Source organism: Plecotus auritus, assembly GCF_963455305.1.
Source record: "Plecotus auritus genome assembly, chromosome: 8".
Taxonomy (NCBI): Eukaryota; Metazoa; Chordata; class Mammalia; order Chiroptera; family Vespertilionidae; genus Plecotus; species Plecotus auritus.
In genome coordinates this window covers 13663519-13687006 of record NC_137782.1, presented here as the reverse complement: position 1 = coordinate 13687006, position 23488 = coordinate 13663519, and the positions used below count along the sequence as shown (strand labels likewise).

Here is a 23488-nt window from a genome sequence, read left to right as displayed (position 1 = left end):
GCCTTCAAGGAATTCATTTTATGAGGATTTGCCTGGCCAGGTGAGTAGTCTCACCTGAGGTGAAGATGTAGATCACACCAAAGATTGCCTGAGCCACATAAGTTAACAGCACCAGTTTCATTATTTTGAGTGAATTTATCTGTTGGGTTGGTATTCTGCTCAGAAAAAATATCAAGGAGGATTTTTAGGGTCCCGGAAATTTTCTGTGCCTATCCTCCTCTTGTCTTCTATCTTGCCATTACCTGTGCCCAAACATTCCCAGCCATCCTTTATATTTGAACCTGTTAAAATATAAACAGTTCTGGGAAGATAACACAATAAGCATGATCAGTCATTTGCATCTTAGATTAAAGGAATGATTTCTGAGAATAGGTTGAATGAAAAAGGAGGGGAGAGTACAAAGGAAAAAATGGGTAGCACATTTTAAGAAAGTCTTTGGCAAGGAAGGATCTGCTGAGTGACTAAGGTCTGAAGCCCCCTTGGCTCATCAGGAATGCTAGTGAAGGTGCTGTATTTGGTTTCAAGAAAAGAAAATATGACTGGGTCTACAGTATGAGGTAACACATGTGGAAGAATAAGTCAACTTACTCAAAGTTACTTTGGAACATGGAACAAGGAGGGAGTGATAAGCAGGCAGACTTTGAATCAGTGGAGAGGGGTGCTTTTTAACACTGGAAGTTGTCCTGTGAAACCCTGAGTTCCTCGCTCTGGCAGTGCAGGCCAGGAACCAGAGGCCTGTTGGGGATGCTTGCTTTGGTGGGGGTAGACCAGATAACCACTGTAGACTTTCTCTTCCAACTCCAAGTTTCAGTGATTCCATGGCCCTGGGTTCCTACAGAGGAATGAGGAGGAGATATTACTGAGGTGGCAAAAAGTTAAGAACATAGAGATGGAATGTACCCAAAATATGCCATTGTTGCCTTTACAGCTTGTCCCAGGGCTTAACTGGCTAGCCATGGGGTCAGTTTACCAAAATGCTCACCATGGTCTTTTGTGTGGATGCAAGGTGAGGCACCAACTTCACTCAGCTATGCCTTGTCCTTCACCTTCTCCTCCTTATCTCTCTCCTCTCTCAGGTGGTTCTTCTGGTCAACCCTCTAAGATCTGCCCATCAAGATACTCAATCTTCCTGGCCTGTATCTATGGCTACATCAAACCCATGTGCTTTCTTTTTTTGTGCTTCCTGTAAGAGTCTTTGCTTTCTTGCGTCATAAGGTTGCAAGGGCCTGGGGACAGCTATAACATAAAACCAGTTAGGGGTTGGTAGTTTCAGGGTGACTATGATTTCTACTCAATAAACCTCAGTCTCATTTGGCAATTTTAAAGGCCTTTGTGTGTGTTTTTTAAAATATATTTTTAGTAATTTCTAAAGGGAAGGTAGAGGGAGAGCGAGATAGACACAACAATGCTAGGGTCGAGCCCGCAACCTGGGCATGTGTCCTGACCAGGAATCAAACCCTGACCTCCTGGTTCATAGGTCAACGCTCAACCACTGAGTCATACCAGCTGGGCAAGGCCTTCATTTTTTTATGTGAGATTATTTTTAACTTGCCTGCCTTTACCTGCCTCTTGCCATTCTGAGAAGATAGACAAACCCATAGGGAATCCTTCTGTCCTTCCAATGTCCCAAAGAGGGAAGTGAGGAGATTACCAGAAAAGTCCTCTTAAAGTATGTGAATCAATAATTAGGAGCCCCTAGCCCCTCCTACGGCTGCACAGGCTGCTGGAAAAGATGAAGTAAAGGAAGTAGCTCTTTAGAGAACATTTAGCTCAGCTTGCATTTATTCCTCATAAACTCTGGCCTCTTCCTCTGGAAGAATCCGACTTCTCCAAGTTTAGCCTCTGGTGGTCAATGCAGCCTCCTCCCTCTGAGATGTGGAAATGTAGAGTTGAAGAGAGCCATGAGCATTGGAAACTTAGTTCTGAAGTGAATTCTGATTAACTGAGCCTCAAAGGAATAATCTGTAGGTACAGGCAGATATCTTGGGGAGTTGTTGGTTAATTTTTCTTAATTATGAATTATTTCATATCCCAGAAGGAGGAACAAAGTTGCCAAAACGAAACCCGAAAGCCCACCTGTGTATCATTACATTTGTGACACTCAATAAAAGGCCAAGGAAAGTTCTGGGCCATTGTACACCAGTCTTTGATAGGACCTGTCAGAAACAAGATTCCATCTTGGTCTTCTGCTTTCTAGGAGGGCAGTTGGTTGCCCCACCCTGTGTCTAATGTGTGTGAGTGATACTCACTACACTTCCATTTGGCTCATGGAGTGGTGTGTGAACTCCCTGGACAGTTCTTCAGGAACAGACATTTCCTGTCTTTTCAAACTGGTTACATGTTATGCATGGGTAACATCCCCCTGTTGCTTCTGATGCAGATGCCTAGGGGGCTGGAGTGAGGGAACCACAAGAATTTCAGGAGATGCCAGTGAAAGAGGGCAAGGGATGGGCATCCAAGGCTGAACCAAGAGACCAGTAATCGGGGGAATAAGAAAAAGTGTCGTCAGCAGGCAGCCATGGGCCCTGAACTTGCAACACCAAGGGAGGGCCCTCTGTGCAGGAAACAGGTCTGCAGTCAGCTCCCACCTGTCCCTGGACTTTGGGGCCTGCCATGTTCCTCTCCCCCACCCCACCCCCACCTTTGTTTGCTTTCCTTCTTTTGAAGGCCCTCCGTGATCAGATCAAGACCCCTCTTTGGCAGTTCCAAAACACCTGGCACAGTGGTTAGGGGGGTTTGACGTCAGTGGGGAGTTTGTCTACTCAGGTGTAGCTAATTTCTGCAGTGTGAGGTTCTGTTCCTGAGCTTGGGTAGGCCACCTCACACCCTGTCACAGAGTCGGGGAAGGGGGAGAGGAGAAGGATACACAAGCCCAAGGGAGGGGAGGGTAATGCTTGACCTATCACACCACAAAGCCAAACAAAACATGTTTTGATTGGGCCAGCTCCCCAAACCCTAGCCTTCTAGATCCCACAGCCTCATGGGACTTGGGAGGGCTGGCTTCCCTAATATATAGAGCTCGGTGTCCTTTCTGGAGGCGGGGGTTAGGTCATTCCCTTCTTGCTCTGAGAGGGTCCCATGGTGACTCCCTAGGACACCAGTCAGTAGAAGTCAGAAGGAGGAAAGGTCTGAAATTTTCCACAGAACCAGAAAGTTAGCGTTCAGTGTTGGGCTGTACAGAAATTTCCATCAAGATGCTGATGGCACACTGTTCCCCAGCCTGTGGCCTGGCTGTATGGGGAATTGAGAGAGTTTACTGAGGTTAGAAAGCAAATTGGCCCCCTGAGGAGACAACTCTTAGATGATTGCTTTAAAGGCAAATACTGGAGCAAGAATTCTAATGAGAGGAGTAACTGATGGTAACGCCTGAAGGAGGACATGAAAGCTACTTCTAGAGCGTCCCCGGTTCTGCCCCTTTAAAGGAAACCTGCCTGATCAAACCAGGTCAGGGAACCATGGTAGCAGGAGCTGGGATTCCCTGGGGAGTTTAGGAAGTAATCCTTTGTTAGGAAGGCCAGAGAGAGCTTTTGTCTTTCCTCTCCCTCGTCCTCCATGGTACCCTTCCTCAACTGGAAGGCATGTGCCAGGCATAGGGTTAGGAAATGCAAAGAGAATTTACAGAAAGTCAGCAAGAGGATGGGCTGGAGGGCTCCAGGAATTAAAGGGGTTTGGGTTTAGGGAGAAGTCCAACGCCTGGTGAGGACCAGAGACGCCGCACAATCAGAAAGAAGCTTCTTCCCAAACCTCAGTGGTCTAGATTCCTCCAGCCTGTGCAGGACATCAAAAGGAGCCCAGGTAAGAGGTCCTGGGGGAGAGAAATGGACCAGGGAGACCCCATAGGCAACAGGACATCTGACTTTTCAGAGGCAGAGAAAAAAGAAAGGCTGATCTTTTTCTGTTCCTTTCTTCTGTTAGGCTCTGGTGCCTGGGGGGAGGCCAGTCTTGAGAAAGGAATCTTTACTAAGAATGCTAAAGTGAATTTAGATTCCGGAAGCTTCAAACTGGAAGAGCTCTTTTAAAAATAATAATAATAATAATAATAATAATAATAATAATAATAATAATAATTCAAACCCCTCACTTTATAGATGAGGAAACCACAGCTTGTCCAGGGAACTGTCCAGATCATAAAAGAGCCTGGACACAGGTCCAGCTGTCCTAACTCACAACCCTGAGCTCTTCTTGCTCACCTGTTGGTGGAACTAAGTGAATCCATCAGCCCTTGAATCCCCTTACCACTACACCTGCCCACTGGGTGAGCCTCGTATTATTTGTCATCCTTTCCACAACTCTGTAACTCATGGCTCTGACAGGATGGTCCCTGGGGAAGCACCATGTTGAGCTGAGCTGTGGGGTATTAATGGGGTGGATTTGAAAACCTCCCTCCTAGGAGCTGTTACCTGCTGCTTCCAGGGCAATGGCACCTGGTCCAGGCATCTAAGCCGCTCTCCTCAGGTCCTGACGCCTTCCACAGGCATGCCTATAGAACAAGACCATCTCTGTATCCACAAATATCTTAATGTCCCAGTTTAACAACCTGTTTTCTTGGTGGCTCTCTCTTACATAGCCATCTTAGGTTACTGTAGACATACTCTGAGTAGCTACAGAGAGTGGATATTTCTGGAAGACAGATAGCAGTGCCTTAAGAAATGACATTCCAGGAAATTGAAGCTCTCAAATTAGAGAATGGACAACTTGTCAGGTATGTGATCTCCTCTAAAACTGGCACCAAAGGATATGAGCCTCAGTGAACTTGCTGAGTGAAGACTGTCCTGTGAGGCTTGGAAGTGCCCATAGCCAGGCCTCTGCCTGCTGTCAACCCCCAGCATACCCCTCCTCTCAAACTTGTGCAGCATCCACATCTTTCTTAAGGTTAGAGGGGGGAAATAAGTTTACTATAAAGTGCCAATGCTGACTAATTGGTTGATTGTCTGTGTTGAGAAGAATTCTGAGGCTGTACTGAAACAGATAAAGAAAGTGCTTATGATCAAATAGCTGTGTTTGCCATAGATAATGGGGAACAGGGGTGGTAGAGAAGAGGATGTGTGGAGAGGGATGATGGAAATGTTGCCCCAAGGGAAAAAGCCAGGGTACAATGGCCCAGAACTTTCCCTGGATTTTCATTGGGTGTCACAAATGTAATGATACACAGGTTGGCTTTTGTGTTTTGTTTTGGGTGGTATTTTTTATTTGTTTCTCCTTCTGGGATATGAAATAATTCACATTTTTAATTAAAAATGTTGCAAGTCCATTGATATCATTTGGGAAGGCTCCAGCCATCTGAAAAAACACCTGCAGTACAGGAGTAAAGCATCAACGCCAGGTCAAAACCTAGCTCCACTGCTGTCTGACATGTGGCCTCAGGGGGGCCACTTCTCTGTGGGCCTCAGTTTCCTTCTATCAGTGCCCAGACTCACAGGTCACTTGCTCAAGGATTGATAATTCCAAGTAGTTAATTGGATTGGAAAGGATTTATTAACTTTTTGTGTGCATGGTAACTATCAATATAAACCTTCACTGTGGTCCTAGCTTCAAAGAATGTAGTCTAGAGTCTTCTGCAAATGCAGTGGGAATCCAAAGAATGGAATGATCCACATGGCCAAGTCAGTCAAGGATGGCATCATGGAGGAAGTAGAGCATAAACCAGACCTTGAAGGGTCGATATAAATTAGGCAAGAAGAGGAAGGAAATGTACAGGGCCCACGATAAGGCCAGAGGACCAAGGCAGGGTGTGTGGGGGGAAGGAAATGGAAGAGCTGGATGATGAAGTTAGTCATATTGTGGAGTATCTGGAACGCCAGACGGAGGTGCGTGAGTGTCATACTCTTGGCAAAAGGGAGCTATGTAGATTATTGAGTAAGAGAATTACAATGACATGGTCCAGTAGTTGAAGCAGAGAATGGATTGAAATGAAAGAGATCAAAGTCAGGGAGACTGACAGTTCTGAGTGTGGGCTGGGTTGGGAACAAGGGGAAGAGAGTTCACACTCATTCTGGAGGAAGATCAGGTGTTACCCCAATCACAGATAGCCTTCTCTGACTGTTGCACTCTTTAACCTCATTTATGAAATCATCATAAGGTATCTTGAGGTCAAAGGTGGTACCAACTCATTTATGCTTATTAATGTCTTCTCCATGACATGAGCCAAAAACAAAGCAAAAGCAAACAAAGGCTAGGCAAGTCCATTGACCAACTAGTGAGCTGTGTTGGGAGGAAGAGAAAGAGCCTAAAGCATTTACTTTGAGGATGAGGTCTTGCTTATCTCAGGATTACAGTGACTCATACCCTCCTTAAAAAATGGCCAATTAAAATGTTGGGACTTCCAAATAATTTACCTCCAAGTGTTCCTGTGGACCTGACCTCCACCTATACTCTGTCCATGTCCCTCACAATCCCCTTCCCAGTACAGATTTGGTAGGAATGCACAGGAAGATTTGTGGGGTTTTCTTGAATTCCCCAAAAGCAGGGTTGAACTGATAGACCAAAAAGAAATCCCTCAGAGGAAGGAAGGCCTAGGGAAATAAGCCTTGGACTGGAAGGTGAGACAATAGCTGTGTGGACTCCAGCAAGTCACTCAGCTTCTCTAGGCTTCAGTTTCCCCATCTGTAAAATGGGAGGGCTGGAATGGATCATCTCAAAACCTTTCCAGTTCTAGCAACCAAGGCCTCTGCTAGCTTATAGAATGACCTTTGAAAATGTCAACTTCACAGAAAACACAACTTCACAGAAAAAAGATATCATCCCATTTACCACCCACAGGCATCCATCTCTCTCTCTCTCTCTCTCTCTCTCTCTCTCTCTCTCACACACACACACACACACACACACACACACACACACACACACACATACTGGCCCTGCAATGCTCAATTTCCACATAGGGAAACATGCCCAACTTGTGGCCAAAGTATAACCACGTAGAATTGGATGTAGAAAAAAATCAAATCATATAAATGTGTCACTTCAAAAAGAGTCATGCCGGCATAGTAAGGAAATCACCTTTTGATGTATGAGTGTGTTCGCAAACAGTAGGCTGGAGGAATAGCAGACCCAGGGAGCTGGGAAGGGATGACAAATGGGTCTTTATGGTAGGTTCCAGATGCTCCATATGTGGAACATTGTAGGTAATATAAGGACAGCAGCGATCCACCTGAGAAAGACAACTTGTGGACAGTGGATGGGCATGAACCTGTTTGAGTAAAAGGTTGACCTTCAGTAGGATCAACTACTCATTTCTTCTTCCTCTGAAAGATGTCATAGATGCTGTGAGATTGTTTGGTCCTCTCAAAGACATTGCATTGAGCTTCCACGTTGTATTTGACAGTTCCTTTTACCCCTCAGTCCCTTTTACCCCTGCTACTTGAACGGCTGGCACTTTCTGTACCGTAGAAGTCAGCAGGGGTGTGAGTCCTATTGGGCAGGACTCCAGAAAAAGTGCTTCCAAACAGATTATTGTGGCTCATCACTGTTCTTTCCCTCTCAGAGTCAATGGGCAGAAAGCACCGTTGGACTCTTGCCTATTCAAACATGGGTGGCAGAAATCCTCGAGGGCAGGGACCATGCCCCTGAAATGGTCCTGAACGGCCCCAGTGTGAAGCTACATGCCCTGGGACACTTAAAAGGCTTGTTAGAGTGGAGAGAGCAGTAATTCTAACACCAGGCGGCATGCCGAGGAGCCACTCAGCTGCTAAGGTCATCAAGGACAGAGCTTCCCAAACCATGTGCCACGGCGCCCTCATAGCTGGCCCCGGAGAGCAACCCCTGGCCCTCTAGTCAACCAGGTGGGACATGGTGTGGCCACAGTCCCTGGGCCCAGCTGTGTGGTCCCAAAAGGAGCAGTACTAGTAAGTTGCTATCACCTTGGCCTTAAGTTTTTTCACAGCCTCAGGAAATTTGTTACTTTATCTCCCACCTCCTTCATGGCGTCTGTTTCCACCTTTCATTCTCAACTCTTGGCTGGTCCATCTTGTGGGGTCACTGCCCTCCAGGGTGGTCTGTAGCCCAGCAGTCCAGTATCACCCCCTGAGACCCAGAACCAGCACCATGTCAGACCATACTTGGGGCCACCTCCCAACTCATCCCAAACAAGGATAAGAATTGTTTTTAAAGAAAAGAGAGATGCCATTGGTTTTTGTCTTTTATGACTAGGACATCAGTTCTGGGAACTCATAGTAATATGGGCACCACAGAGTCCGGGCATGAAAGCTGAGCCTGGCCTTCTGCAGTCTCTATGGAGTAGTGGATGTCAGGAGACCTGGGTGCAGTTCCTGGCTGTGCCACGGTGAACCAGTGACCTGGGCAAGTTGATTTCTCGGGATCTAGGAGGTAGTATCTTGAAGCTCCAAGCTGAGTCTGTGATGCTGCAGAGTCAAGATATTTTTCTGCCCAGGGTGTGTCTGGGGTAGCTGACACTTAGCAGGTGAGGACCAAGGAGCAATGGCCTGGGGTCAGGACCAGGCATTTTTAAAGCACCCACATTATTCTGATGTATAGCCAGCACTGAGGGGCACCCCAGATAGACTCCCCACCTCAGATGGCAGCCAGGGCACTGGCTGAAGGGTGGAAATAGGCAGTCAGCTAGGGCCCACCCCCAGGTCAGCCCAAGGTCCCTTTAAGTGAGTCATGGAGGATTCCTTGTTGGGAACTGAGAGACTGGCTCATGGTCTTGGGACACTGGTAGGGGTCTGGGGTCTGGTTCCTGTGGGGAAAGGAGTGGAAGTTTTCATGGGAGAAGTAGAGAAGCTGGATGTTTCACAGACATGATGCAATGGCAGCTTCCGAGCACACCCACACCGCTCATTCTTTCCCTGCTTCTGCCTGTGATTTCCCCACGCTCTCTGCTTGGCTCTCACTGGGTGCTGGCCAGGGTGGGATGCTGACCTGTCTCGTTTTGCCCCTGGCTAGGCAGCAGCGGGGAGCAGCCAGTCATCACGAGCCCCAAGGCCGATGAGGGCTCTGAGGCCGTGCTCCCTAAGCCCAGGAGTGTGTTCCACATCGAGTGGTCATCCATTCGGAGGAGGAGCAAAGGTGTGCGCTTCCTCCCCTCATTCCTGGGCCTTGATTGACCCATCTGTAAAATGAGGACGATGTCAGGACCTACTCACAGAGGGGTGGGGAGAACCGTGAGGGTTAGGCCTGTCCTTAACACAGCCAACCTCTGACCACAGCCATGGGTCCCAGTGCCCACTCTCTCCCTGGGTGGGACACTAAACAGGCAGCGGGTTCTGTAGATCAAGGCCAGGAGGTCTCAAGCTTGGCTGCACATTGGAGTCACCTGCATCTCATCCTGGAAAACTCCAGTTTAATTCTGCTGGGAGCCACCTGGGTGGGCTGAAGGACCTTTAAAAGCTCTCTATGAGATTCTGTTTGCTGCCACGTACCAAACCACTGGTCCAGGAGGCAGGGATGAACTGGCCTCAGCACTGCAGGGGTGGAGATGCCAGGGCCCAGGGAACAGGTAGAGCAGCAGGGAGGGAGGGGCTCCCACAGGCCAAGACCAAGACGGGGTCCAGGTGGCAGCCAGAGCTGAGCCAGGGGTGGAGCCAGAAATGTGGCTTTAGAAGCTGAGAACATGTTGCGGCAAACAGGAAGGAGCTGGGGAGTAGGTGGAGGGTCTCCCCAGCCTGCTGGGAGGTTGGAGCAGCCTCATGAAGAGCCAGGGCAGGAAAACAATCTAATTCTGCCCGCAAACCTCAGACAGGAGAGCGGACTTGCCCTGAGTACCCAGCCGGAGAGAGGCACTGCACGGGATAAAACTCATTCCCAGATTACTGTCCTGTTTACAACCTCACACACTTCCCAGAAGTGCCTTTTTTGCCCCAGGTCCTCTGAGCCTCATCCCTTCACACCTAAAGTAGCCAACCCCGAGACACGGGCCTGGGGTGTTTCGGAAAAACACCGCACAGGGAGTAGAGGGCATCAAGATACCCCAAGGGCCCTCTAGCCCAGGAGTTTGTGTGTGTCAGGGGCCCTGGGCATGTGTGGAAGAGAGCATGGCTTGTTTCAAAAAGTTAATACTCTCCCTCCAAACATCCTCCTATGATGTGTTTCAGGGCTGGGGTGGGGGAGGGCCCAGCAGAAAGCTGTTGCAAAGGAGCCTGGGAGGTGCAGCGTGTTCGCAATTGCTGAAGAGCCAGCAGGCAGCGGGGAGCTTCAGACAGAAGCCGCGGGTCCTTCAGGATATCACACACACTGGCCTCAAAGTCTAGGAATCCTCTTTGCTTCCCACTCTTCCCTTCTAAGCTTCCAAACATTAACTTGTTTCTCCTGCATCGTGCAACTTCCCAGCCACAGCGGTATCTGCAGACCCTGCTCCTTCAAGAGCGGGCACACAGTGCTTTCTGTGCATTCTTTCTAGTGGTTAGCACTCTGAGGACTCGTGAAAGCATCTTGACTGGGACCGGCCTGTTCAGTGTGAAAATGCCAGGCGTTCAGAGCCCAGCCTGCCATTCTCACACTTGACCACAAGAGGGAACCAGAGCACCAACACTGAAACTTCCAAAGGCCATAACTTCTTTTAGGATGTATAAAACCTTATCGACATGGGTCATCTTTAAAAGTAAATGATCGAGTAATAATGAAAAATACGTTTAGAGCCACTTTGCGAGAGTTTTCTAGAATTACAAGGACATGCCAAAGTCAATTCAAGTAATGACATGGATATCACTTGTCTCATTTCAACCAGCAGTTGCTGCTAAAACACCTAAAATTCTGAGACATACAACCAAAAAAGAGACCCACACAGCCCAAGGTCATCCAGTGGGGAAGAGTCACAGGCAAATGCACACAGACCTTGTGTGGCTCAGGCGGCTTAATGCTGTATGAGCAATAGCATCCGAGTTCCTTTCTTTGCACGCGTACGTGTTTTCCATGTGGTAGAGGAGAAAGAACCCTGGATTCGGGGATCATGGGCAAGTCATCTGAAAAATATAAGGGGTGAGCTAAATCAGAGCTTATTAACTAAAGGCCGGTTGAATCGCCTGACTCCTAATTCCTGTGAAATGTTTACATGAGGACGTTCATTTTTCCCCAAATGGGTTCATAGCCAGTAAAATAAAAAGAATGGGGCTTCCAGCTGCAAGATGCCAAAAGTCTGGGCTTCCTCTGGTGGAATGGGGAAGACATATTCCAATGCGAGGCCTCCGCAGAATTTACTGCTCAGTGCCAGGGTAGAGGTGTCCTAATTGATGATGTTTTTCCTTCCAACTGCAGTGTTTGGGAAAGGTGAACACCAGGAGAGACAAACCAAAGACCCTTTCCCCTATCAGTACCGGAAGGCCACGCTCGAGTTGCTGGTAAGTAATGAGCGGCGGGAATGAGGGGCAGCGCCCCACAGTCACAGGGCCTGTGCAGATTAGGGAGCCAAGGTCTGGGAAAGGCATCTCTGGTTTGGGCAAACTTTTCTTAAATTCATATTTCCAGAAACATAATTACCTGGGATTAAAGTGTCCATTTTTCACCGTTTACTTTATAAAGTTTCATATTCCTTTTATTTGAATTCTTTTTTAAATTTATCTTTATTGTTGAACGTATTTTGGATGTCCCCTTTTTTTCCCATTGCCCCCCTCCACCCCGCACCCACTCCCCTCCCCCAGGCCTTCACCACACTATGGTCTATTCATGGGTTATGCATGCAAGTTCTTTGGTTAATCTCTCCCCACCCACACCCACCCCCATCTTCCTCTCCAGTGGTCGGCAAACTGCGGCTCGCGAGCCACATGCGGCTCTTTGGCCCCTTGAGTGTGGCTCTTCCACAAAATACCACCACCTGGGCGAGTCTATTTTGAAGAAGTGGCGTTAGAAGAAGTTTATATTTAAAAAATTTGGCTCTCAAAAGAAATTTCAATCGTACTGTTGGTAGTTGGCTCTGTTCACTAATGAGTTTGCTGACCACTACTCTAAACCCAGCATTTAAGCATTTCAGAAACAAGCTAGACCCATTTTCAAAAACATGATCTCTGCATGTTTAATTTTATGAGCAGTTGCATTTTAATGCTAAGTGGGGGAATAGATTTTTTTCTGGAAAGCATGTGGCATAGTAGAAGTAACTATTTTTTAAAGAATATAAAGATCTGTGGTTAAATCCCAATTCTACTGTTTGACCTTGATGTCTGCAAATAAGAAGACCTCTCCATGCCTGAGCCCTCATCCACAGAATGAGAATAAAGATATTGTCTTGTTGGATTCCAAGGTTGTTGCTTATATTAACTGAGGTGACATAATGAACAAAAGATATTCTAGGCTACAGAAACATGGAGATGATTAAACAGCAATCTCACTGAATGCTAAATGAAACTCTTAGCCTGGGCCCCAGCGAGCACAATGCCACTTCTTGGTGTGAGAAGTGCAGATGTGGGAGCCTGTCTCTCGTCCCCGGGCAGGACCTGGACACCATGGAGGAGAGCGCCGAGATAAAGGTGGACACGAGCATCTCCAGGACTTCCCGGATGCAGAGTTACCTGGCTGCCAGCAGGAAAAGGATCAGTAGCGCCCTCAGTTACATCACCGGAGAGATGAAAGAGTGCGGAGAGGGGCTCAAAGGTAAAGCTTCTGTGACAGTGACCGCTGACCCTGCCTTTCAAAGGTCCCCTCCAGTCATCCCCCAGAAAACACTTGGCTGTGGTTCTCTGTAGACTAAACTATGTTTGTCTTTCAAAGGTAGGCATTTCGCTGTTAGAACAGACACAGTCTCTTGGGATGTGAATGCAATACCTGTAGGTGTGCGGGCTTTCATTGCTGAACACACAGCGTTGCCTCTCAAATAGCCCGTCCCTGCGTGCACCCAGGCATGTTAGCCCTGGGAGTCGAGGGCCTGCCTGCCCATGGACGGCTCACTGGAAAGCTGCATCTACTGTTCCAAGAGGTTCTCATTAGCAGTCTCCCCAGGGCTCAGGCCTTGGGTTTGATGACCCCTGTGCAGCAGGAGTTTTCTTTCTAGATCCATCTTCTTGAAAGGAAGGGTCATTGTGAGGCCAGAAGCCACTCCTTGCAGGGACTGTTGCCACCTTCCCAGCTCATGCCATTCCCACGGGGCACAGAAAGCTCAGGTACCCACTCCTTGAAAAACAACCTAAAGACCACCACTGTTGCCTGGCCGGCATGACTCAGTGGTTGAGCATCGACCTAGGAACCAGGAGGTCACGGTTCGATTCCCAGTCAGGGCACATGCCTGGGTTGTGGGCTCGATCCCCAGTGTGGGGCATGCGGGAGGCAGCCCATCAATGATTCTTCTCATCATTGATGTTTCTATCTCTCTCTTGCTCTCCCTTCCTCTCTGAAATCAATAAAAATATTTTTTTATTTTATTTTTGTTTTTTGAGCAATATTTTCTTTTTTTAATTTCTTTATTGATTAAGGTGTTACACATGTGTCCTTATATTTTTTAAAATACCACCACTGATCGCAGTGGGTCTGAAGCATTCTCTGGGCAGTCAAATGCCCTCTCGGTTTCTTGGTTTCCTCTCTTCTGTGGCAGGTGATAGCGGGGGGCTGGCTCCCTACAAACCCACCTCAGATGTGGTGCGCCCCTCACACCCTCTGCTCACTGTGGGCCTGGCCCGGGCCATCCTCCCGAGCATTGACCAACTCCCTGCCTACTTCCATTCCAGACAAATCTCCCGTCTTCCAGTTCCTGGACTGGGTGCTCCGGGGCACGTCCCAGGTGATGTTCGTGAACAACCCCCTCAGCGGCATGCTCATCATCCTCGGCCTTTTCGTGCAGAACCCCTGGTGGGCCATCTCGGGCTGCCTGGGCACCGTGATGTCCACCCTGACCGCCCTCATCCTCAGCCAGGACAAGTAAGTTCCCGGAGCCCCAGGGTCAGCGTGAGGCCAGAGGCCAATCCTGCAGGGACCGTTGCCACCTTCCTGTCCCCTCACTGTGGAAACCCCTCAAAATAAGGACACTGGTAACCAGGAACCACCATCCCCTGATGACTTTGTAACTGCTGCACGCCGTCTAGGGGAGTGGGAGCGGGGGCATCTGTTCGAAGGTGTGTGCTGTCGATCCCAGTTGAGGAAAATCTGAGTGAGAAGGAAGTTGGAGAAGGCAGCACCCCTACACTGGGCCTTGGGGAGCTCCCACGTCACCAGCCCTCCCTTCTCCCCCAGGTCAGCCATCGCAGCAGGACTGCAAGGCTACAACGGGGTGCTGGTGGGGCTGCTGATGGCCGTGTTCTCGGACAGAGGCGACTATTATTGGTGGCTCCTGCTCCCGGTCACCATCATGTCCATGGCTTGGTGAGTTGGCTTCCGAGGCTGTGGGTGCCTACCAGGGACTGCCAATCTCTATGCCAACGCCACGACCGTGTCTACGCTCGCTTTGAAGGTGGCATCGCCTTAGCTCGCACATCAGAAACGTCCACTGGGAATAATTACTAACGCCATACGGTGCCAGCACTGTGCTAGGTGGCCTCCAGACAGCATCTCCTACCTACCATCCCTTCCTCTTCTTCTTTTAAGACCTAAAGGGTTTCTGGTCCTGCCCTACCAGAGCCCGGGGAAATTAAATGAAGGCAGCATAAGTTAAGAGCCACACCACGGGGTCCCATCAGTTTCTGCAAATCTTCTCATTCCTCCTGCTGCCACCCACCCCCTCCCAAGCTTTCCCCTGTCGTTGGGACCCCAACCAAACTGGGACCACCTCCCAGTGTAGGATGAAGGCCAGGCCTACCCCCTCAGTGGCCTACACCGTCTGCTGAGCTCTTGGCCTGGCCCAGGGCCGGCCCTGAGTGCACCAGGCCCAGCTCCTCCTCCACCTCTAGAAACCACAGACACTCTGCCCAGGAGGCTCATTCTCTCAGCTGCTCAACAAGCATTTGTTGAAGGAAGGAATGCTATTCCCTATTCCCTACCCCATCACTCCCCCAACCTGCCCTCTCTCCTCCTGCCTGGACACGGAGCTGTGTGACTTTTCACGGAAGTTCTATGACTCCCTGCCTCCAGACTTCCCCCAGAAAGCCCCCCTTCTCAAGTTTAGTCTGGGCATCACCCTGCCGCTGTGCCAGGGACAGGGAGGAAGAGGCCAGGAAATTGCAGCTCAGGGCCAGTCAGGCGCAGAGAGGGTGCTTTTCCCCAGGAAGGCCCCGGGGAGCACCCACTCCCGCTCGGTCCAGTGTCAGGGCCAGGAGCTTCTTGAACAGCATCTCCTGTGCTTCTGCCGCCAGCCCCATCCTCTCCAGTGCCCTGGGCTCCATCTTCAGCAAGTGGGACCTCCCGGTGTTCACGCTGCCCTTCAACATCATGGTGACCCTGTACCTGGCGGCCACGGGCCCCTACAACCTCTTCTTCCCCACGACCCTGCTGCAGCCTGCCTCCTCGGTGCCCAACATCACCTGGTCGGAGGTCCAAGTGCCTTTGGTAGGTACCGTGGAAGGTGGAAGACAGCAAACTCAGTGTTAAAGTGGCATTTACTTATTTTGCACATCAGAAAGGTCCACGCGTCGTAACTCTATTCTATAGCACGAGGCACTCTACATACAGTTTGTCATGAGCCACCGTCCTGTGCTTTTCTTTTTCTAAGTAAGAGCCAGAAAGGCCACTGCTGGTTCCTCAGAGGAAGAGACTGAGGCCAGGTGGAGGCACTGCTGAAGGTCAAGGTCACACAGCAAATTAGTGAAGGGCAAAGGCAAGACTAGAAGTGTGGCCTCCTGTCTGCAGGACCTGGGCTCTTTCCTTCTTCCTGTCTGTAGAGTCTCTTTGAGGTTGTATCCCAGTTTCCATCCTGCTCATGTGCATTTTTCCATCCAGTCTCATTGCATCATTAAAGACGTCCACATCACACCGCCATCTACTGGCCCAGGCAGGTCTGCCCCAGCCGCCACACGTAATTGCTCTCCGAGGCCAAGGTGCGCTCATACTTGAAAGCACAGGTGTTCCTCCATTAAGACATGCACTCAGAACAGCGCTTTTCACATCTTTGACAAGTATTCTGTGTATAACGCTGGCCTCTGGAAGCCTGCCAAGATCATTAATAAGAGGCTACACCAAAAGCATTAAATCAGCCTGGAGAAATGAGCACATCAGCCTCCTTATCTAAGTGGACACGTTTTCTCTGAGCTTCCCCTCCCTCCACCACCACCATACCCCCTCGACCACCAGTTTCTGTTACACTGATCAGCTCCCACCACCACCACCACCACCACCCGCCACCCAGACTAGGCTCACTCAGGAACTCTGTTACTGGCAATTCATCATCTAACCACAAAGCCACTTGCCCTTGTTGAAAGAACTTACAGAACTAATGTTGCCAAGTTTCTCTTAGCGTTCCATAGTCTGCAACAGCAGTGTTATTATTTAGGAAGAGAAATGTTTGTGTTAGCCCCGTCCTTGTTGATGTGTATGTGTGCATGCATGTGTGTATGCATGTGCATGTGCGTGTGTGCACCTTCATGAGCCACAGGTGAGTATAGGTGCCACGTTGGCAATCACTCCTGTGGCTTTCCTTTCACGGTATTTACCCCACCAATGTCTTTGGATGGCAAAATTACTCTAATTGGTGTGCTACATGGAGATGATATTATAAAAGGTTAATTTAAGATATTTTGCATTCTCCATGCCACATTTTCCATGGAAAAGCTATGTAGGAATTTTGGAGAAATGAAGAAAAAAAATTAGAGCCGAAACCGGTTTGGCTCAGTGGATAGAGCGTCGGCCTGCGGACTGAAAGGTCCCGGGTTTGATTCCGGTCAAGGGCATGTACGTTGGTTGCGGGCACATCCTCAGTGGGAGGTGTGCAGGAGGCAGCTGATCGATGTTTCTAACTCTCTATCCCTCTCCCTTCCTCTCTGTAAAAAATCAATAAAATATATTTAAAAAAAAAAAGAAAAAAAATTAGGAAATTCTATACAAATACATTAAAACCCCCAAAGTTCCAGGAAAGAAAAATTCAACTTGGGGTGGTTATTCTTTAGAAATAACTTCCTGGACAATTGAATGGATTATGGTCATGATGAATATGTTTTGGTGGGGTTTTTTTTACCATCTCATTAGAGCCTTGAGTTTTGGGGAAACAGATGGTCAATGTCAGAGGGAGGATTTAAAACTCCCAACAGGAGTCTTTACATCCTAACCCCTAATGTTCTGAGAATGCAAGATTAAAACAATAAAGCTCGTGTTCCTTCTAGAGTTAAGCTATTTGACTAAAAATACCTCAGAAACCTGTTGCAAAATGTTAGTGTGGAGGGTTTGGCGCCAAATCTTTTCCAGCCAAGGTTAAAGCTGTCTCTGCCTGTGGTGCCCACAGCTTTTGAGAGCCATCCCTGTTGGAATCGGCCAAGTGTACGGCTGCGATAATCCCTGGACTGGAGGCATTTTCCTCATAGCCTTGTTCATATCGTCACCTCTTATTTGCTTGCACGCTGCCATTGGATCCACCATGGGGATGTTAGCAGGTCAGTGTCAGCACTTCTCCCTTATTCGGGAGCCATAAAGATGTTGGAACCTGAGACAAACTCCAAAGAAAATGGGGACACATGTCTTCAATGCTTCCACCTGCTTGTTTCTGTAAACTTTCCCTCCTTTTATTATATCATTTTTTTTTCTTTCTATTTTGGTGCCAGTGCCCTATGGTACTGTGAGCAAAAGCTGCCCTCAAGAAAGGCTTGGCTGTTAGCCCTTTACACCTTAGTATAAATTTAAAGTTTGGGATGGATTTCTTCCAGGAGTGTTTATATTTTAAGTCTTCTATTTAATGAAGATAAGAAGGATGTATTCTCCATTAGAGAACATTAAGATATCAGTGAAGAAGGAGACATCCTCCTCTTTGTGACCAGGGAAGGACCATCTCTGGACTTCAGATTTCAGAGTTCTTACTCAAAGGGTCTCTTCTACCCATAACAGCTTCACTGATGTTCACGTGGCTCTCTGGTCACTTGTTTCCTTTAGGTGTTTTTTCGCTGAATAAAATCCTAAGTTTTTTCTTATAAATGCCACAGAGGATAAGTAGGCTGGGTTTCGAGGACAATGGTGGGTTCGGGGCTGGCAGGTAAGCCTCAGGAGAGCCCACGCCCACACGGTGCCTGCCTTCTCTCGCAGCTCTCACTATTGCAACGCCCTTTGACTCCATCTACTTCGGCCTGTGTGGCTTCAACAGCACGCTCGCCTGCATCGCCATAGGGGGCATGTTCTACGTCATCACCTGGCAGACGCACCTCCTCGCCATCGCCTGTGGTAGGTACTGCCCGTGAACCCCCTTTCCACCAAAAAAAGGTGGCTGGGCCTATCCCCGCCAGGAAAACCACCCTGGGAAAATTCTGCCGATCCTTCACAGACAAATGGGATGATCGTTTGCTTTATGAAAGGTTTTTATTTAAAATTGTTGTTGAATGATTGTTTAGTGATGAATACATTAAAATTTCTTTCTGATGAACACAGTGTTCAGCCACTTGAAAAGGGATTTTTGTAGATGGTGCGTTTTTGGTTGTTGTTCATGTCTGTCTCCTGTGAGTGTTACTTTCCTGGCCAGTGATTGGACCTAATCGACAGAGCAGCGCTTGGGCAAATGTATCTTTATACTTGGAACTAGAGGCCGTTGCAGGAAGATTCCTACAAGAACAGGGCTCCCTGCGGCCTGAGCGAAGCCCGCCCAGGCGGGGCTTCCCTCCCGCAGCTGCCACCACCACCACCCCCCCCCCATTGCTTTTCCTTCCCTCCCACCGCCACTGCCCCCCCGACACACACACTTTCCCTTCCTCAGCTGCTGCCGCCACTGCTGCTGCCCTGTACTTTCCCTCCGGCTGCCTCCACAGCCCCGCTTTCCGCTTTCCCTCCTTCTTCCTTCTTTGCTGTCTTCAGTCTTCACTCCGCATCTGCGTATGCAAATTAACCGCCAACTTTGTTGGGTTAATTTGCATACTCACTCTGATTGGCTGATGGGTGTAGCAGAGTGATAGTTAATTTGCATGTTTCTCTTTTATTAGTGTAGATTGAGCGATTTATATCTGATACAGTGATTAACCTTAAGCACCCAAACACTGACCCTAGGACCTTCAAATAGTGCTCATGTTGTAGGATGTGGTCAGGATTATGACCAACTGGGCGCTCAGTAACTCTGTAGTTAACATCCTAGGAACTACTGGGATGCATTTAGTTGAGAAATTAAAGGTCCAAAGCAAAGCCCAATGACATGGGCCCACTTTTACAGAATCTCACCCGTGGCCAGTGGGCTCCGCCCAGTGGCCAGCCTGCTGCGCCCTCCCCAGGCAGGGCCTAGGCGATGAGGCAGTCGGCGTAGTTGCTCTTCCTTAAGTTTACAGAATGCTGCTCCTCCCTGGAAACCCATGTTATGTTCATAACTCGTGATGAAATACGCCCGCAGGGAGTTCTGGGATTCACTCGCCTTGGCTGTATAGTAAAATTTCCCTTTATGGTTTATGCTGCTAAATGTTCCTTTGCTGGAATGCAAGGTGGTGGGGCCCGAGAGAACTGTAACAGCTCAAGGCTGGACCTTTTTAACGAAGTTCACCTGCTGCCTTGGGGTGCCAGCATTTGCGTGGAATTTAACACTTTTCTAAGCTGCCAGGCAATGGAAACAGAATTCGATTTTTGTCATGTGCAAGACAGCATTTGTGGCATGCACTGCATGGGGAGAGAATATGTAGATGGAGCTTGAGGCACTGTTCGTCACTTACCTATTTCTTGGTTCTTTTCCAGCACTGTTTGCAGCCTACCTGGGTGCTGCCCTGGCCAACATGTTGTCTGTGGTGAGTCCATGTGAGCTGAGAATGTGCCACATACCCTTCCCGGTCTTCTCTCATCTCCCCCAAGTCACACAAAACCCCTCCTGCAGGAGGCCTTCCCTAATTCATTCCTCTTGTCTCAAATCACACTACACACCTCAGTACCTGCTGGACTGAAGGACCTGGGCCTCACAAGCTTAAATGTCAAGTGTCGGCCAGTCTGACCCTATCATCAGTGGGCCAGCTGAGCTCCTTATAGAAGGACAATTTCAGGAGCATTGTCTTATAAAGCAAACTCCTTTCTGATAGAACTCTGGTTCTATTGTCCTCTAGAACTAGTTTTAAATGTTTATTATTTAATTTTTGTATGTTTATAAATCATCTGCCTGACTAGCTAATAGGCCAATTGTTTGTTCATAGTAACTAGCACGGTGTTGTAGTCCTGAGGGGGGGGGTTCAGGGAAGACAGGAGCCGAGCCCCGGTCAAGCCTGAGAGAAGCTAGAGCTGGTGGCTGTGGGCACATGCAGCAGCCTGAGAACCCCTTCTCTGAGCCCCAATGCAGGGTGGTATGTGAGGTCGGGGGGCACCACATGGCCAGCGCTAGATCCCCTCATACACAGGGAGAGTCCCGGGCCCCAGTCAGAGTGCTCAGGGCTCAGCCAGCAGCCAATGCCTCCCCCTCTTGAATAAGGGTTCAAGGGCACATCCCACACAGGCAGCCAGAAAGTCCTGTTGGTCCTGCAGGTAAAGATGGGGGTGGGTGTTCTATTCACACCTGTCTACATCCCTCTTTAGTGAACTTGGGCAGTTTGGACTTAGTATGGAAAAGAATTTTCTAAGCATAGAATTAGTCTTCCCTGATACCATCCTGTGTCCCCCAATGGGCTAAGTCCCTCCTCTGAGCCCCGTCAAAGTGTGTGCATACATCTGCTACATGTGACATTCAGCACTGTGATGACAAAAAAACTTCAGTCCTGTTCCACCTTAAGCTTGTGTGCTCCTTCAGAACAGAACCCAGTCACATTCTCCTCTTTCTCTCTAGTACCTATTACAGTGCCCAGCACATAGTAGGTGCTCAAGAATGCTGAATGAATGAAACCCTAAGGTAGTGCAACAGTGCCATCTTGAACACACATATGATAGTACTGTTACCCCCATAGTATTACCTGAGGTCTTTATTCCTTATAATAAAATGATATTTGGGAGTGAGGGAGGCATGCTTTGATTTCCCTCCTAGCTGAATTTGCAGGCTTTATGTTAGCAAGCTATCCATTCAAGTTATCTCAAACAGAGTGGAGAGGGGTATTTAAAAGCTTCAGGGAATCTTAAGGGATAAAACACAGGTCAACATCATGCAAAAGGAAGCTGGGCATGGGTAAGCCTTGAGAAGAGAGGTAGCTGCCCTCCAACACCAGCCCTTGGGACTAAGATGTCACATCCCTACTCTCTACCGTCTGCTCCGTTTCCCTGTGTCTCTCTGGGATGGGCTTCTGCTGCTGCACGCAGCCCCCAAATGGCCACCCAGACCAGAGCCTCTGAACACAGTCTCTGTGCCTCTTAGTTCAAATTCTCAGGAAAGGGGTTCTATTCCCAGGACATCTGCCTATGGCAAGCTGCACTTAAGTCAGCTGTGGCTAACGAAAGAAGGCTTTGAACTACAAAATAACTGCCAAAGCCATTCCTTCAGCAGGGGCTGTGGGAGAAGGCAGGAATGGCCACAACTCCTTGGGATATAGGCTGGCCCGATAACCCAAAACAAAACATGCCTCCTACGTAAAGGCATATTATAATAGGGTTCCAGTGGCTGCATTTCAAAGCATGTTTGCTCACCCGTTACACTGCAGACTGCCACCACTGCATGATTTTATTTATAGTGGTCATAAATTAAGTATTATTCCTTTCAACGACATGAAGCATCGCCTCCTCTACCTGAGGGTGTTCAGTAAGGGCTGATGAAACAGGCACAAGCATCTGATGTCACCAAGGCTTCTCTCGTGTTCTCCTTCCCCCCAGTTTGGATTACCGCCCTGCACCTGGCCCTTCTGCCTCTCGGCGCTAACCTTCCTGCTCCTGACAACCAACAACCCCGCCATCTACAAGCTTCCACTCAGCAAAGTCACCTACCCAGAGGCCAACCGCATCTATTACCTGTCCCAGGAGAAAAACAGAAGACCATCAACCATAACAAAGTACCAGGCCTATGATGTCTCCTAAGTTGCCCTTTCCAAAACAGTCACTGTAAATTCAGACTTCAGCAGGCTGTGCAGGTCCCCAGGCTGAAGGCCACTTCACCTCCCCTGCTGTCCGTCTGTGATTCTCCCCCAGCAAGCCTAACCATACTTATTCCCAAGCACAGGGAAATATTGTGTAGTCACCATTCAGGAACCTCTCTGTTCTAAGAAGCACGATGCTTATCTAAGACATGATTAGTTTAGACTTGCTCAACTCACTCCAGAAGAGCTTCCTTTGAGGGGAGTTTTCCCTTTTCTGCAAAATAAGCCACATCCCTAAAGAGAACTCACCAAGAAGGGGACAGTGGTTGGTGACATGTCATCCAACTTGTTATCTAATGCAGCGATGCACAGTGTAAGGAAATATGCATTAGCCTAGAAGGCAAAAGGGCTGGTTCTGCCCCAGCTTTGACACTAATGCACTCCTACCACCCTGGGTGAGTCCACCCCCTCTCTCAGCCCCAATTTCTTATTATTTTCATGACAGGGAGGGACTCTATGGTCCCTTCCACCTGAGAAGTGTTGATTCAGCTCTCTCTCCTGTAAACTGACGAAATCAGCATGACCAACAAGTAATTACTTTGAGTTAAGTAAGAGATGGAGGGTTACCTGGAGAAGAGGTAGAACAATTTCAAAGATCTGTGGAGATTTGTTCTTGAGTCATGAGAGGTTCTCCAGACATGGGGTTAGGAATGCCAACGTGCCTTTCTTTACAAAACAGAAATGTTTCTGGAAATGTCATAAGATGAAAACTGATCTTTTCAACATTCAAATCATATTTTAAACAAATGTGTTTCTTTTTGTAATAGACATAAACATACTCTCATTAAACTGTTAAGTTAGCAAATTAAGATCAGAGTTTTCTTAAAATGCACTCACCTACATGTTCACACATTGAGGGGGTTGCCATAGTCAAGCATGTGTCTAAAATGAGATGAAAAACGAGTGAAAAATTCTCAGGGGAGGGTTTGATTTGCTTGCAAAGGGGGTCACAAAAACGACAGTGGTCATTTTTTCTTCTTGAGTTAAAATAAAGGTTGTTAACCCAGCTTACTCTTTAGGGCATAGTTTTTTAGTCTTGCAACCCAAAAATTACAAATGTGAACCCTTGTGTTATTTCATTGCTCTGGTCATAACATTGAGCACCTAAAGCACAGGCCCCCTTGAGGAAGTCAGGTGCTCAGCCTTCTCACTGCTCCCCCAGAGGAAGGTGGATGAGCCTCTCATAGCCCTCCAGTGGGACCTCCTCACTGCACACACTTCCAGTTTAGCATGACGGGATGATGACATTAGATGAGGGTGTAGAAAAGAGGCAGGGGGAGGGGAAAGACCCTCTAGAAATGCAGCTTTAAGGAAAAAATTACATTTGACTAAAATCCATCATATAGGAAAAGCTGATGTCCACATTTCTCTCTTCCCTTCCCTTCCCTTCCCTTCCCTTCCCTTCCCTTCCCTTCCCTTCTCTTCTCTTCTTTTCCCTTCCCTTCCCTTCCCTTCCCTTCCCTTCCCTTCCCTTCCCTTCCCTTCCCTTCCCTTCTCTTCTTTGCTTGCCCTGAGATCCCAGCCATGGTCTGCCAGCC

At 48.4% G+C, this 23488-nt stretch overlaps 1 protein-coding gene and 1 long non-coding RNA gene across 2 annotated transcripts in view; one reads left to right on the top strand and one right to left on the bottom strand.

Annotated features, from left to right (window-relative positions):
* Positions 1-588: 588 nt before the first annotated feature.
* LOC308256084 overlaps positions 589-23488 on the bottom strand; it is a 32354-nt gene continuing 9454 nt past the window's right edge. Inside the window, exons 2-3 of the long non-coding RNA XR_013961406.1 lie at positions 10792-10919; positions 589-832 (exon numbers count right to left, since the gene is read on the bottom strand). This is a non-coding gene — a long non-coding RNA (uncharacterized lncRNA). The remainder of the gene's footprint in view (positions 833-10791; positions 10920-23488) is intronic.
* On the top strand, positions 11218-22757 carry LOC308256082 (urea transporter 2). The gene is made up of 9 exons (XM_080684079.1): positions 11218-11294; positions 12381-12540; positions 13608-13797; positions 14110-14238; positions 15165-15357; positions 17243-17390; positions 18034-18168; positions 19651-19700; positions 21691-22757. Exons 2-9 carry the CDS (start codon positions 12393-12395, stop codon positions 21889-21891), a joined length of 1194 nt encoding a protein of 397 aa, XP_080540205.1. The 5' UTR covers positions 11218-11294; positions 12381-12392; the 3' UTR covers positions 21892-22757.